Here is a 16,444-nt window from a genome sequence, read left to right on the forward strand (position 1 = left end):
AATTGTTTTATTCATTTCTTGCTTCAGGAGATTTACTGAACTGAAGCACTACAGTGATGAACTACAGTCAGTCATCTCACATCTTCTTCGAGTCAGAGCTGTAAGTGGTCCCCAAGAATTTTTTGGCACACTTCTGTAAGAAAGTGCTTCTCGTGTAATCATTATGTTGTTAAGTAATGATAGTATTTATAATGAATAACTGATTTTTACATTCAAATTTGGTGTGCTTATCAAAAACTGCATTTTTAAGAAATGCAAAATGTTTTCTGGCATAAACAACTTGAAGAATTTTAGCCCATTTTCTCTGTATTTTGTATATGGTTGTTTTGACATCTCGTGAAAAAATGTGTTTCAGTGTTGGACACAAATAAGTGGGATTTTATGTCTACATATAATATCTGGTTTTTTCAAGTTTTTTTTTAAGGTTGTGAAATAGTTTATATATGTTAGGCCAGCGATTTTTAACCAGTGTTGTACAAAATTTTTAAAAAATATGTTTTATTGATTTTAGAGAGAAACATTAGTCGTCTGTCTCCTGCACATCCCCTATGGAGTCAGAGTCTGCAACCCGGGCATGCAACCCGATGGGGAATCAAACCAGCAGTCTTTTGGTGCATGGCATAACACTCAACCCACTGAGCCATACCAGCTGGGCCCCCATGAATTTTTAAAACATGCAATACCTGACTATTTAGTCAGGGACACTGACCTCTTTTCCTTTAGATTGTGAAATAAAACAGTGACAACTGTTAACACAACAATAGCCATCTGGTGTGAATGAATCAAAATTATACCTATTTTTTTGTCAGATTGGCAAAACATACATTTTTGGGTGTGCTATAGAATTTTAGTAACTATCTTATGTGTGCCAGGAGATGAAAAAGTTTGAAAAGTACTCTGTTAGACCAACTAGTGACTGTGCTGTTAAATTCTGCTAAACAAACTTATTTGAGGTAATTGATGGTTTGCCATGACAAAGGTAACTAGAAATCAAGGAATAATCATTATATTTAGCTGTATAATTTCGCTTGTAACAGACATGGAGAAAAATACTTTTGGGTAAATTAACCCTTTGAGTGCCAACCAATATGCTAGGAACTATGCTAAAATTGCCAAGGCATTTTTACTGATTTTACAGCAGTTTAGGAAAAAAATTATGAATCGCAAGTAAATTAAGTTACATATTCAAAAACTTAAGGAAACCTTTACTACATTGACATATTTAGCAATATCATCATCACTAATAAAAGCAGACTTAGAACTGGACGCCATTTTGAAACTTTGATAGTGTTCCCGGCACTTTTGGCAAAAGACAGGAGGAGCGCAATCGCTCTCCCCGGCACTCAAGGGGTTAATGTAGCTGGGAAATTATGTCATCCACTCTGTTCCTTTGGGCTAACCTAGAGGACACTTAGAACTTGCCTTAATGGCTTTGGAAGATGCTAAGTTACCAGGTCTAGGATCATATCTGATACTGATTGGAATCTTCTTGAAATGAAATATATTATCTAGGATTTGTTTTAATACAAGAGTCTACTGGTAAAGGATGGAGAGTAGGGGCAGTTTTTGATGAAACTAGATTGGCCATATAATTGTTGAAGGTGAGTGTTAGGAAATGAAAGAATATTCTATTCTCTATTTTTTGTATGTTTGAAGATTCTATAATAAATTTAAAGAAATAGTATATGGGGAAAAATCCTTCTGAAGATTCTCATATTGGCCCAACCTTCTTTTTAACCATTCAGAGTACCTTTGGACTCCTTAAATAAGTTGTAAGATACTTTTTAGGAAAAGAAATGGTACTTGTCCTGGCCGGTGTGCTCAATGGTTAGAGTGTCACCCAATGCATTGATTCCTAGTCAAGGGCACATACCTTGATTGCAGGTTCAATCCCTAGCCCCAGTTGGGGCGTGTGTGGGAGGCAACCAATCAAGGAATCTCTCTCACATCAATGTTTCTCTCTTATCTCTCTCTCTCTCTCTTCCCCCACCACTGCCCTCATCCCTCCTACTCTCTAAAACAATCAATAGAAAAAATATCCTTGGGTGAGAATTAACCTCCCCAAGAAGAGAAAAAAGAAATGGTGCCTGTGAGAATTATTAGGCTAGAGTCAAGAACTCGGTATTGGAAAGGACTCTGGATTAATGAGATTAAATTTATAGTTCTTTAGTTGCTCTCAGATTACCCAAGCATATTAGGCAGCAGTTGTTATGGAAAGTACAAGTGGGGGACAGAGAAAATCCAGAAGAATGGAAGAACAGTTTATACTGCTTTGACTTTTGTGCCAGAAAACTTGGAGAATCTACTTAAATTAGAAGTCTTCATTATAAACTTTTGAACAGTAATAGATACAGAGGCAGAGCAGCCTCAAACAGGTTGTCAAACTGTAGCGGGAAGGCTGGGGAGGGGTGAGGGGCAGGATGGAGGGGTGTAAGAGATCAACCAAAGGACTTGTATGCATGCATATAAGCATAACCAATGGACATAAGACACTGGGGGGTAGGGGAGGCCAGGGGATTGTCAAGGGAGGGGGAAAAAAAAGGACACCTATGTAATACCCTTTGTAAGACTGTAAGCAATAAAATAAAATTAAAAAAAGAAAAGAAAGAAGAAGTCTGGCTGATTATAAAGGCCTTTAACTGAAGGGAAGGGGGACAATGTAGAGACCATCATTTAGCAGGAAGCTAAACAGTTCTGGGAGTCTCTGGTAGGCAGAGGTAGGTACACTATTAAGCAGGCACACGACTAACCCCAGGTATTGAAAGGTTCTTTCACACCCAGAAGAAACTAAGAGACAAAGCAGAAGAACCAGCCAGAATCAGATTTAGCAGAAATCTCAGAGAAGAGTGGTGAATTGAATAAATTGTAACAGTTAAACACTCAGAAAATTCATGAAGCACAGGGAATACATGTAAGTGAGATCTAAAGGAGGGAGAAATGATTGCCATTGTGAGTGTGCTGCAAATCATTTAGCCTAAAGGAAAGTATGGATGAATTATTTTATAAAACAAGTCAGAAAATTGTCACAAGGTAAGATGTGAGAGTAATTATATTTGGATTTCTGCTAATATTTTAAAATATATTTAAAAGTGTGATGAATATTTAATAACCTTTAAAGATTATAACAAAATTTAACTATGTTAAGAAAATTTTTAAGGGTTCCATGTAACTGTCCTTATATTCTTCTATATTCTTTCTATACTCCACTTTCATCCTCCAACTATTCTCAACCATCCCAAACTTTTTTCTGCCCTAGGAGTTTTATTTGTTCTTCCCCGTGCCTGTACCATTATTCTAAAGATCCTCTCTCACCTGTGCTCTCTTGTCATTCATCCTTGGCTCAAATGCCTCCCCAGAGAAATCTTTCCTGGGTATATTATACAAAATAATTTTCTTTTTTTGTTGTTAATCCTCACCTGAGGATATTTTTCCATTGAATTTTAGAGAGAGTGCAAGAGAGGGGGAGAGACAGAGAAACATTGATTTGAGAGAGACACATTGTTTGGTTGCCTCCCACTTACGCCCTGACTGGGCTGGGGATTGAACCTGCAACCGAGGTACGTGCCCTTGACTGGAATCGATCCCGGGACCCTTCAGTTTGAGGACTGATGCTCTATCCACTGAGCCAAACCATCTAGGGCTTCTTTTTTTTTAATCCTCACTCGATATTTTTTTCATTTATTTTTTCTTCTTTTTTAGAGAGAAACATCAGTGTGAGACAAATTTGATTGGTTGCCTCCCGCAGGGTCCCCAGTGAGGATCGAGCCCACAACTGAGGTACATGTCCTTGACCAGGAATTGAACCTCTGACCCTTTAATCCGAGAGTCGATGCTCTAACTATTGAGAAACCGGTCAGAGCAAGATGCAATTTTCTATCATTTCCCTGTCATTTTCTGCCATCTCTGTTGTCTTTATAGTGACACTATTTGACATTGCATTCTGTACCATTTGTTAATTATCTCCCCTACTAGTATATGTGAGCTCTACAAGAGCAGGCACTTAGTTCTCTTCCTGCTAATCCCCTAGAATAATGCCTGACTCATAGTAGGCACTCATTGCAAATTCACTGGATGGATGAATAAATTAATGTATATGCTGACAATTTTATGTTTAAAAAGATATGGCCCGTCCAGTGTGGCCCAGTGGTTGAGCACCAACCTATGAACCAGGAGGTCACCGTTCAATTCCAGTCAAGGCACATGCCCAGGTTTTGGCTCCATCCTCAGTGGGGACATGTTAAGAGGCAGCCCATCAATGATTCTCATCATTCTATATCTCTCTCCCTCTCCCCTTCCTCTCTGAAATCAATAAAAACATATTTAAAAACAAACAAAAGATCTGAAAAAGCAGTAAGACAAATTGGTTTTTGAATTTAATTATAAACTAATAGAACTGGTAACCAATGTATCTATGACAAGAACCTTTAAAGAAAGTGACCTTGTCATCAAAGTGTTTGTAATATACAAATGAGGGGATTCTGGGTATAGATACTTATCCTTAATTTAATGAAAACAGGCTTCAGAAACTTTATTGACATGAAAGATAGCTCTTCAGAGGAAAGGTGGCACTTGATTTGTGAGTCACATTGAAATTAGACTATAAATGAGAGCAATACCCATGAAAAATGCAGACTGCTTTCTGATTAGCTAAAATTCTGATTGTTTTTAAATTGGGAGAAATGCTATTTAGTCATGGACAGTAACAGAAAAGTAAAAATGGAAGGTTAAAATTGAACACCGACAGAGTCTGCAAAGCATGAAGAAAGCACCAGAGAGAGCCTTTTTGTAACATTCAGAGCATGAAGAGGAGATGATGAATTGTTAACACATGTGAAAATAGAACTATTAGGCTGTCTTTTCTGTCAAGGATAATTCTTTCAAAAGTAGAGAATGCAAAAAATAAATTACAGGTAGGTTAAAGTGTTAAATATTTTATACCCTTTGCGGTCGTTTGTCTACTCTCAGCCACCAAAGCTTTTTTACCATTCCGGTCGTATGTCTGCTCTCAGCCACCACAGCAAGGAACCGTACGAATCTTAACTCTATTCATTCATGTATCAGTTCATAATTTCTCTGAAAGCTCTTAAGTGTCTAAGCGACCTTGTCATGAACCAAAACATTGCCCCGACAAATCAGAGATATTGAAACTCAATATAAACAAACGTGGTCGTTCCACACTCGCCATGCAAAACACCGTGGCGAGTCAGTAGCCTTTTGAGAGTGAAGAAATCGACAAGCTTCGGAGATACTTTGCAGAATTTCAAATAAAGCTTTACAAGTTACGTTTAACTGTAATTAGGCATTCTCGCTTGTTAAGATATTTCAAAATAATACTCCAAAATGGCAAAAAGAAAGTTACCGAAAGAAGTGTACTGCGAATCTGAAAGTAACGATGAAGAGTTTTATGTTGGCACCTTGAATACTGACTCTGACGTAGAAAGTGATAACGTTTGTAATGATTCTACTAGTAGTGACGTAGTTCCAAAAAAGAATTAATAAATCTTGTTTATCCTTCATAATCTTGCATGTTATGTATCACTGCTCTTTCAATGGAAATTAATTCCGACCAGTACGACACCACCGCAAAGGGTTAAGACATCAGAACAACCAGAAAGGGAGCTGGTTTTGGGACTTGTCTCTGTCATTTACCAGGTCCTTCTGGCAAATCCAGTAACTTTTGAGAGTTTGGGTTTTTTTTTGCTAGAAATGGGAATATCTGCCTGGCACATAGTAAGTGCTAAATAAATATTATATGAATGGGTGCCTTATTCATAAAGTTTATGAAACTCAGATGAGGTCATTTGCTTTGTAAACTAAAAGAAAAGGAAAATAATACTATTGATATCTAACATTTATTGACCACTGTATATTAGCCATGGTGTTCAAGCATATTATATTATTCTTACCTAATTCCCACAGCAGCCCTTTGAAGGTAGGTACTGTTATTGTCCCTATTTTATAGATTAGGAAACAGAGGCAAATGAAGTTAAGTAATTTGCCTAATATCACACTATAAATAGATATGTGGAGCCAGAATTTAAACCTTTGTCTGTCTGACTCCAGAACCCATGCTCTTGACCACCTACAAATGATATATTGACAAAGGACATGAATTCAAGTAGATTGTGGGAGAACTGATTTTTATTGAGCCATCTTGCTTATTGCCAGGAATTTTACAGATGCCGTCTTATTTAATCCTCACAAAGTCATATGATGAAGGTTGTTTCCATATTTCTAAGAGAAAGATATAATAGAAAGGCTTGGAGTGGTTTATTGTATTCTCCAAAGTCAAGCCCTAAAGTAAGATGGAGCTGGAATTTGAAGTCACATTTGTCTCCAAATCCTTTATTTCCTACTACCATGTATGCTGCCTCTCGGGGGGAAATCAAATTTAAAAGGGAGGAATGTTAACTTGCAAGTACTCTAAAAATGTAAATTATAATTATTGAGATACTATTTAACATTTAATTTGTAGTCATTTATAAAGGTGTAATATCCATTGTGAAATATTTAGTGACGATGGCAGTATAAAGTATTGTATATAGCTCCTTTGGGAACCATTTTGTTAGTAACTATCAAGTTTTAAATCCTATAATCTTTGATTCCTTAGGAGATAACTCAAAAGAAAAGAAAAACTATGTGTTTTCAGATTTTGAAAATAAGATCATCTAATAGAATGTCATAAAAGTTTGTCCTTTTTAAAAAATATATATTTTATTGATTTTTTTACAGAGAGGAAGGGAGAGGGATAGAGAGTTAGAAACATCAATGAGAGAGAAACATCAATCAGCTGCCTCCTGCACACTCCCCACTGGGGACATGCCCGCAACCAAGATACATGCCCTTGACCGGAATCGAACCTGGGACCCTTGAGTCCGCAGGCCGACGCTCTATCCACTGAGCCAAATCGGCTAGGGCAAAGTTTGTCCTTTTTAATATCTAGTCACCTACTACTTCAGTGAGGTTAGAGAAGACATTCTTATCATAGATACAAATGATTCAGGGCTGGGAAGATGTTAGGATGAGTTTGTCAGATTTCTTCTGTTGTCATAGAACAGTGATGGCGAACCTATGACACGCATGTCAGAGGTGACACGCGAACTCATTTTTTTGGTTTTTTCTTTGTTAAGTGGCATTTAAATATATAAAATATCAAAAATATAAGTCTTTGTTTTACTATGGTTGCAAATATCAAAAAATTTCTATATGTTACACGGCACCAGAGTTAAGTTAGGGTTTTTCAAAATGCTGACACGCTGAGCTCAAAAGGTTCGCCATCACTGTATAGAATCTGCTCTCTGTCAATTATCAGATGATCAAGTTTCAAAAGAAAGACTTGGCAAAAATATGAAGTTGAAAAGTAGTCTAAACTAAATCATTGGGTACACCCCTTTTTTTCTGACACCAATATTCTTTTTTCCTCTTCATTTTATTTTTTTATTTTTTACTTTATTTTATTTTTTTAACATATTTCATTGATTTTTTACAGAGAGGAAGGGAGAGAAATAGAGAGTTAGAAACATTGATCAGCTGCCTCCTGCATACTTCCCACTGGGGATGTGCCCGCACCGCAGGCCAACGCTCTATCCACTGAGCCAAACCGGCCACGACCATTTTATTTTTTTTCATCGCTACCTGGCACCAATATTCTTGATTACTGCCAACCATTAAATTAATCTAGTTTCAGGTTTTAATAATTTATGTTTTATTTCTCTGCCCATTTTTGTGATTCCTTTTCTTTAGAAATGGCAATTTTTGGTCTACACTTTATAGTTTTTCTTTGCTTCATCTTCGGTCTCACTGATGATCTAGATACAAATCACTCCGTGTTTTTGCTAGAACAATTTGTTTCCATGAATAGTTCATACCAGAAACATTGTTAGTCTAATAAGAACTGCTGAGTGTTGATTTGTTGCCTAGTTCATGAGTGAAGTAATTCCTCATAGGGTTGCTCACCTTTTTGGAGGATGAAATCAAGTATTTATTTAGGTACATTTTTATAATACACATAATAAAAAAACATTTAAATGAATAAGAGATAAAATGACAGGAGGTGAGAGAATCTAGTATTTATAAATGAGATCATCAGTAATTTTAATAATCCGGAGAAGAAATTCAAACTGTACTTAAAAGTTTGAGATCATGTTTTTTATTTTACTAGAGGCCCGGTGCACAAAAATTTGTGCACTCGGGGAGGGAGGGGGGGTCCCTCAGCCCGGCCTGTGCCCTCTCCCAGTCTGGGAACCCTCGGGAGATAACGACCTGCTGGCTTAGGCCTGCTCCCGGGTGGCAGAGGGCAGGCCCAATCCCTAGGTGCAGCCCCTGGTCGGGCTCAGAGCAGGGCCATTTGGGGAGTTGGGGCACCGCCCCATGTCATGCACAGAGCAGGGAGGATCAGGAGGTTGCGATGCCACCCTCAGTCACGCTCAGGGTAGGGCCGATTGGGGGATTGGGGCACCGCCCCCTGTCACACTCAAGGCAGGGTTGATGGGGAGGTTGCGGTGCAACCCCCTGTCACGCACAGAGCAGGGCCAATCAGGGGGTTGGGGCGCTGGCCCCTGTCACTCACAGAGCAGAGCCCATCAGAGGGGTTGGGGCGCCGCCACTCTCACACTCAGGGCAGGGCCGAAGGTGAGGTTATGGCTCTACCCCGTCACACACAGAGCAGGACCCATTGGGGAGGGGGGGTGGGGGGGGGGGAGGGGGTTGGGGCACTGCACCCTGTCGCACACAGAGCCGCAGGGCGATCAGGGGGTTCAGGGGGTTTGGGCACTGCCCCCTGTCACACTGATGCCGGTGCCGGGAGGCCTCGTGGCTCTGCTGATCCCCGTGCACTGGGTGTGTGTGTGGGGGGAGTGCCCCTCTCACATACTGGGAGCCCTCAGGCGTTGACCCCCATCACCCTCCAATCGCAGGATCGGCCCCTTGCCCAGGCCTGATGCCTCTGGCCTAGGCGTTCGGCCCGGGCAGCGGGGACCCGCAGCTGCAGCGGCCCCACGATCGTGGGCTTCACTTTAGGCCCAGGCAAGGGACCCCTAGCTCCCGGGACTGCCAGCTTCGACCGTGCCCAGCTCCCATCGCTGGCTCCACCCCTACTTCCTGCTATCACTGGCCAGGGCGGAAAAGGCACCTGATTCTCTGATCATGACTGGGGGGCAGGGCAAAGGCGGCCCCAGGGCCGCCTTTGCCCTGCCCCCCAGCTCTTAGCTCCCCCCTGGGTTTCCGATCACTGTCAGTGGCAGGGGGCTTTTTCCTGCTTTCCCTTTCGCCTCCCTGCATTGTGCCTACATATGCAAATTAACCGCCATCTTGTTGGCAGTTAACTGCCATCTCAGTTGGCAGTTAATTTGCATATAGCCCTGATTAGCCAATGAAAAGGGTAACTCGTACGCCAATTACCATTTTTCTCTTTTATTAGTGTTGATAGCAAAAATAAAGTATTAGGTTTTTAAAGAAATATACTATTTAATAGTTTTTCCAAATGAATTCATAACATTTCTAGACACTGTCGTAGATGGACATGAAAAGTAAAAAAATCAAGAACTTTGGCAAGCAAAGTATTAGTCCACAGCAGCTTGTAAAGTTTACTTTTTTATATAAAGATGCTTCAATTTACATTTGTTCTTGTTAAAGGGACAGAAAGAAACTAACATGCCAAATATATTTGAGGAGCTTGTGAGCTATACAGCAAAAATAATTACTTTAAAAGCCTATATTCTATGAAAATGTGCACCATCTATAGTAACTGAGCAAATGTAAACCATGTGATTATTCAGTCTTCTAAATAAAACATTTAACCCCCAAATCTCACAGTGTATCTCCTAAGTCCTCATCTCCTCTTCAATGCCTCAAGCTTTAAACTAATGCGCATTTGCTATTTGAAAAAGTCCTTATCTCCATTACTAAAAAATGTTTCTGTAAAGTCCCTTAGAAATTTTTTCAGTACCTTAGTAACAAGATATATCCAATAAAAGACCACAACCTAAGGAAAAAAGTACTGAGGCTAGAGAAAAGTACTGAGGCTAACCCCTGGAAGACCTCTCTACTTTGAAACCTGTAGCTCCAAGAAGACAACTCTAAATTTCTTACTTAAAAAACAACATTTTTATCATGAATAACAATAATTAGATTTCTAGGAAAATGAGACTTAAAAAATGTGTTTTTGTTGATTTTTAGAAAGAGGAAGGGAGAAACAGAGAGAGTGAGAGACATTGATGTGAGAGAACCATCGTTAGGCTGCCTTCCATCCAATTGGGGATCAAACCCGCAACCTATGGGACAATGCTCCAACTACCTAGCCACGCTGGCCAGGATGGAAAATGAGATTTTTAAATTAAGATTTAGCAAAATCAACTATAATGAATTTTCTTCCAATCATTTATGAATGCCAGAAATCAATTGAAGTTTCACATACAAAAGACATAATTACTGCATAATATGTAATAAATATTGGCACATATTCTTTCGTTTTTAAAGTATAAAATGTAATCAGCACGTCTGATGTTCTTAAGATACATTTATTTTTTTATTTTTTTTTAAATATATTTTTTATTGATTTTTTACAGAGAGGAAGGGAGAGAGATAGAGAGTTAGAAACATCGATGAGAGAGAAACATCGATCAGCTGCCTCCTGCACATCTCCCACTGGGGATGTGCCCGCAACCCAGGTACATGCCCTTGACCGGAATCGAACTTGGGACCTTTCAGTCCGCAAGCCGATGCTCTATCCACTGAGCCAAACCAGTTTTGGCATATTTTTTATTTATTTTTATTTATTTTTTATATTTTATTGATCTTTTACAGAGAGGAAGGGAGAGGGATAGAGAGTTAGAAACATCGATGAGAGAGAAACATTGATCAGCTGCCTCCTGCACACCCCCCACTGGGGATGTGCCTGCAAACAAGGTACATGCCCTTGACCGGAATCGAACCTGGGACCCTTCAGTCCGCAGGCCAACGCTCTATTCACTGAGCCAAACCGGTCAGGGCTTAAGATACATTTATGACATAACTCAAAGACACCTCTCAATGCCTGATAACTTTTCAGTGGCATGGAAACTGTCCCCAACTTAGGGCTTTCCAGTAGATTTGTAGCAAGCATCAGGTTGCCAGAGGAGAGTATAAAAAAGAACTTGTTTGAGTTTTTGCATCCAGAGATCCTGCTCTTCCTTAGTATCTGCAGACAGCCAGTGCTTGGTGACACAGTATGTCCCTGCATTGGTTGATAAGAGTCTCTCCATCATCTTCTCTTTCTGATCAGACAATAATTAATTCAAAAGTGTTAGGTCTTGCATAGAATTCTCTGTTGCTGGTTCTATTTCTGACAACTTGTACAATTGGCCAGATTTATCCTCCCTATGGGATCCTTTTGTTTCTCATCATCTGGATAAATTCAATCAGAGATACAGTTTCCAGAGAGAATACACCATTTTCAATTCCAGGCACCAAAACCATTAATGTCTTCAAATATGGTTAGAAAACCTCTTTCTTCAACACTTAAATTCATTTGACATTTTATTTTTAAACTAGAGGCCCGGTGCACAAAAATTTGTGCACTCGCGGGGGTGGGGGAGTCCCTCAGCCTGGCCTGTGCCCTCTCGCAATCTGGGACCCCTCAGGGGATGACCACCTGCTGGCTTAGGCCCGCTTCCCGGGGGATTGGGCCTAAGATGGCAATCAGACATCCCTCTGGCAGCCCGGCAGCTCTCGGGATATGTCCACTTGCCAGTGGGGAGCAGGCCTAAACTGCAGTCGGACATCCTTAGCGCTGCTGAGAAGGCAGGAGAGGCTCCCACCACCACCGCTGTACTGGCAGCCATCAGTCTGGCTTGTGGATGAGCAGAGCTCCCCGATGTGAGAGCGCCTGAGCACCAGAGGGCAGCTCCTGCATTGAGCATCTGCCCCCTGGTGGTCAGTGTGTGTCATAGTGACCAGTCATTCCCAGTCGTTCTGCTGTTAGGGTCAGTTTGCATATTACCCTTTTATTATATAAGATAGAGGCCTGGTGCATGGGTGGGGACTGGCTGGTTTGCCCTGTAGGGTGTCCCAGATCAGGGTGGGGGTCCCGCTGGGGTGCCTGGCCAGCCTGGGTGAGGGGCTGATGGCTGTTTGCAGGCTGGTCACACCCCCTTCAGGGTGAGGGTCCCCACTGGGGTGCCTGGCTAGCCTGGGTGAGGGGCTGATGGCTGTTTGCAACTGTTCATACCCCCTTCAGGTTGGGGATCCCCACTGGGGTGCCTGGCCAGTCTGGGTGAGGGGCTGAGGGCCGTTGTCAGGCTGGCCAAGCCCCCCGGTGACGGAAGCTCCCAGCCTCTCCTTTTTATCTTTTTTATTCTGGGATTTATTTACCTTCTATAATTGAAACTTTGTAGCCTTGAGAGGAGCTCAGAGCCGGCCAGGTTGGGTGGGAGGGAAGCCTCCTGCTCACTCCAGCTTTGTGGCCACGGCCGGCTGAAAGCAGGTATCTGGGGTTTATTTACCTTCTATAATTGAAACTTTGTTGCTTTGAGTGGATCTCAGTGCCGGACGCAGCAAGCGGGAAGCTTGGCTTCCTCCATCATTGGGGCAACCAAGCCTCCTGCTTGCTCCAGCTCCATGGCTGCTGGCTGACATCTTGGTTGGGTTAATTTGCATATAGTCGCTCTGATGGGCTGGTGGGCGTGGCTTAAGGCATAGCGAAGGTATTGTCAATTTGCGTGTTTGTCTTTTCTTAGTGTAGATAAGACCTTCCAAAGGAGATAAAAAGGGCACCTGTCCAGAGCAACTTTAGTGTTTCCTACTGAAGATAATGACAGCGCGTAAGATCCCACAAGGATAAAGTTGCTGTTGCGCACAGCACTGAGACCGCCTGGACTCACCATAACTGACGAATAAAGGGTGCTTTTTGTGGTTATGAATGTGAGAAGTCACTTTGGAGCAATAGCCTTGGATTTGTAGCCTTTTTCTCCTTATCAGGTATTGAGGGGTCTTTCTTTGGCACCAAGCTATGAACTTCAATATTTATTTCAAAGTCATTGGGCATATCTTCCAGAGTATATGTAGTAGAGAATGTTAGAGATTGCCATTCAGAGAATTTGAAGTACTTGCTAATGGTATGGCTATCATATTTTCAGCTCCTGCTTTCGGTATAATTAGGAAATAGTAAATTGCTATATCTGATTTCTGAACTGTGTTGCAGAGAAAATCTGCTTTTATTTATTTATATATTATTTTTTAAAATACATTTTTATTGATTTTAGAGTGGAAGGGAGAGGGAGAGAGAGAAACATCAATGATGAAAGAATCATTGATTGGCTGCCTCCTGCAAGTCTACACTGGGGATTGAGGCCCCGCACTCCCAGACATGTGCCTTGACTGGGAATCAAACCAGGACCTCTTGGTTCCCTAGGTTGATGTTCAACCACTGAGCAACACTGGCCAGGCAACAAAATCTACTTTTAGAGGCAAGTGGATTTCTGACAACAACTGGTCCTTTGGATGGGATTTGTTTATTTGGGATATGGGACCAACCTTATTCTTCCTCTCAGTCCTTTCATTCTTCAGTTTATTCAGCTCATCAGTCAAAAGTGTTCGCTTCTCTCCCTGGCTGGGTGGCACAGTTGGTTGGAGTACTGTCCTGTACACTAAAAGTTTTTGGTTTGATCCCTGGTCAGGGCACGTACAAGATAACTGATTGATGTTTCTCTCTCACATAGATGTCTCTCCTCCTCCCCCCACCCCCATTTCGCTCTTTCTGGAATCAATAAACATATCTTCAGGTGAGCATTAAACAAAAACATATATATGTGTGTGTTCTCAGTTGCAATCAGAAGGCTTTCTGCTTCAGCTTCTTCTAGGGACCCTTTTCATGCTCCTCATCCACACAGCAGGTCAGAGCCTGGCTGGCTTGATAGATCACTCTGCTGCAGATTGATTTCATTGTTGAGTTCCTGCATTTTCTCTTAGTTATTAACAATGAAAGCCATTCTTTTCTTCAGTATTCTTTCCCCCCTCCAATTTTGAAGTAACGTCTTCCTTCCAAACAATTACCTGCTCTCTTGAATGCCAGTCTGTTTCTTTGAGATCCATATGCATCAATGCTGTAATATAAAGATGATCATGATCTTTAGAACCAAGGCTATCACCAAGGCCTGGGAGACACGGGTTCTTTGTAATTTTCCTGGTTTTGGACTTTTATCACAAATGCTACTATTTTCAATTCCAGTGTAGGTGGGGAAACTAAACTCTCTGGATTTACCACACTGTCTGTGCTAAAAGAGCAAGCAAAGACTTTGAGAAGCTAGTTAGTGCATCTTCCCAGTCTTCGTTGCTCTCTGCTTCTGCTTGATCCATCTCTTGGCTCTTTGCCACATGTAGTTCACCTACCTCTAGGATACTGATGATGCCATTAATTGCTTTTTTTTTTTTTTTTTATGCCTGTGCTTTTATCTATCTAATCTAATAAAAGAGAAACATGGTAATTGGCATACAACCGCTACCCTTCCCATTGGCAAATCAGGGAGATATGCAAATTAACTGTCAGCCAAGATGGCGGCCGGCAGCCAGGCAGCTTGAAACTAACATGAGGCTTGCTTGCTTCAGTGATGGAGGATTCCAACATTCCCTGCCTGCCTTGCCTGCCTCTGAGCCTGCAGTTTGAAACATTTTAACAAATGTAGAAGCTAAAAAAAAACACCCAGAAACCAGCTTTCAGCGAGCTGGGATCTCAGAGCTGGAGTCAGAGCTGGAGTTATACATTGTTTCGATTACCTACTTTCAGCAGCGGAGGCCTAAGAGCTGGAGCCTCAGAGCTAAAGATGGCCCAGAATTTAAAAAAAGAAAGAAAAAAAGGAGCAGTTGAGAGCTTCTGTCACCCACCAGCCTGAAAACAGCCCTCAGCCCCTCACCCAGACTGGCGAGGCACCCCAGTGGGGACCCCCACCCTGAAGGGTGTGTGACCAGCTGCAAACAGCCCTCAGCCCCTCACCCAGGCTGGCCAGGCACCCCAGTGGGGACCCCAACCCTGAAGGGTGTGTGACCAGCTGCAAATAGCCCTCATCCCCTCATCCAGGCTGGCCAGGCACCCCAGTGGGGACCCCCACCCGGAATGGTGTGTGACCAGCTGCAAACAGCCATCATCCCCTCACCCAGGCTGGCCAGGCACCCCAGTGGGGACCCCCACCCTGATCCAGAACACCCTTCAGGGCAAACCAGCCAGCCCCACCCATGCACCAGGCCTCTATCCTATATAGTAAAAGGGTAACATCCCTCCCAGAACCTGGATCAGCGGAGCCGAGAGGCCTCCCGGCACCGGGATCAGTGTGACGGGGGGCAGCGCCCAAACCCCCTGATTGCCCTGCGGCTCTGTGTGTGACGGGGTGGGGCCACAAACTCCCTATCCGCCCTGCTCTGTTCGTGACAGGGGAAGGGGCCCCACCTCCTGATCAGCCCTGCTCTGTGCCTGATATAGGGGAGCTCCCCAACCTCTGATAGCCCTGTGGCTCTGTGTGTGACAGGGTGTGGCGCCCCAACCCCCTGATCGGCCCTGCTCTGTGTGTGACAGGGTGCGGCGCCCCAACCCCCACCCCCCCCATGGGCCCTGCTCTGTGTGTGACAGGGTAGAGCCATAACCTCCCCATCGGCCCTGCCCTGAGTGTGAGAGTGGCGGCGCCCCAACCCCGATCGGCCCTGCTCTGTGGGTGATAGAGGGCAGCGCCACAACCCCCACCCCTCCCACGGGCCCTGCTCTGTGTGTGATGGGGTAGAGCCATAACCTCCCCATTGACCCTGCCCTGAGTGTGAGAGTGGTGGCAGCCCAACCCCCTGATCGGCCCTGCTCTGTGTGTGACAGGGGGCAGTGCCCCAACTCCCCTATCGGCCCTACTCTCTGAGTGACAGGGGGGAGCTCCTCAACCCCCTGATGGGCCCTGCTCTGTGCGTGACAGGGGCAGCGCCCCAACCCTCGGATTGGCCCTGCTCTGTGTGTAACGGGGTGGCGCCGCAACCTCCCCATCGACCCTGCCTTGAGTGTGACGGGGACGGTGCCCCAACCCCCCAATCGGCCCTACCCTGAGCGTGACTGGGGGTGGCATCGCAACCTCCCGATCCGCCCTGCTCTGTGCATGACAGGGGGCGGCGCCCCAGCTCCCCAATCGGCCCTGCTCTGAGCCCGACCAGGGCTGCACCTAGGGATTGGGCCTGCCCTCTGCCACCCGGGAGCAGGCCTAAGCCAGCAGGGCGTTATCTCCTGAGGGGTCCCAGACTGCGAGAGGGCACAGGCCGGGCTGAGGGGCCCCCCCTTCCCCCCGAGTGCACAAATTTTTGTGCACCGGGCCTCTAGTATATATATAAAAGGCTAAGTGACCAGCCCACTGGCCAGTAACTATGATGCACACTGACCACGAGGGGGCAGACGCTAAACACAGGAGCTGCCAAGCAACAGCAACTTTGCAGAGTGCCCTCTTGC

General features: G+C 43.6%; 1 protein-coding gene across 3 annotated transcripts in view; it reads left to right on the top strand.

The window, feature by feature from the left end:
• The window catches only part of SNX4 (sorting nexin 4), a 91,113-nt gene that overhangs the window by 46,895 nt on the left and 27,774 nt on the right, over positions 1-16,444 (top strand). For all 3 annotated transcript variants that reach the window (XM_059687590.1, XM_059687588.1, XM_059687589.1), the window contains exon 7: positions 28-100. In XM_059687590.1, the coding sequence (XP_059543573.1) occupies positions 28-100 (73 nt within the window). The remainder of the gene's footprint in view (positions 1-27; positions 101-16,444) is intronic.

The sequence above is a fragment of the Myotis daubentonii genome, chromosome 3 (assembly GCF_963259705.1).
Source record: "Myotis daubentonii chromosome 3, mMyoDau2.1, whole genome shotgun sequence".
In the NCBI taxonomy this organism is placed as follows: domain Eukaryota; kingdom Metazoa; phylum Chordata; class Mammalia; order Chiroptera; family Vespertilionidae; genus Myotis; species Myotis daubentonii.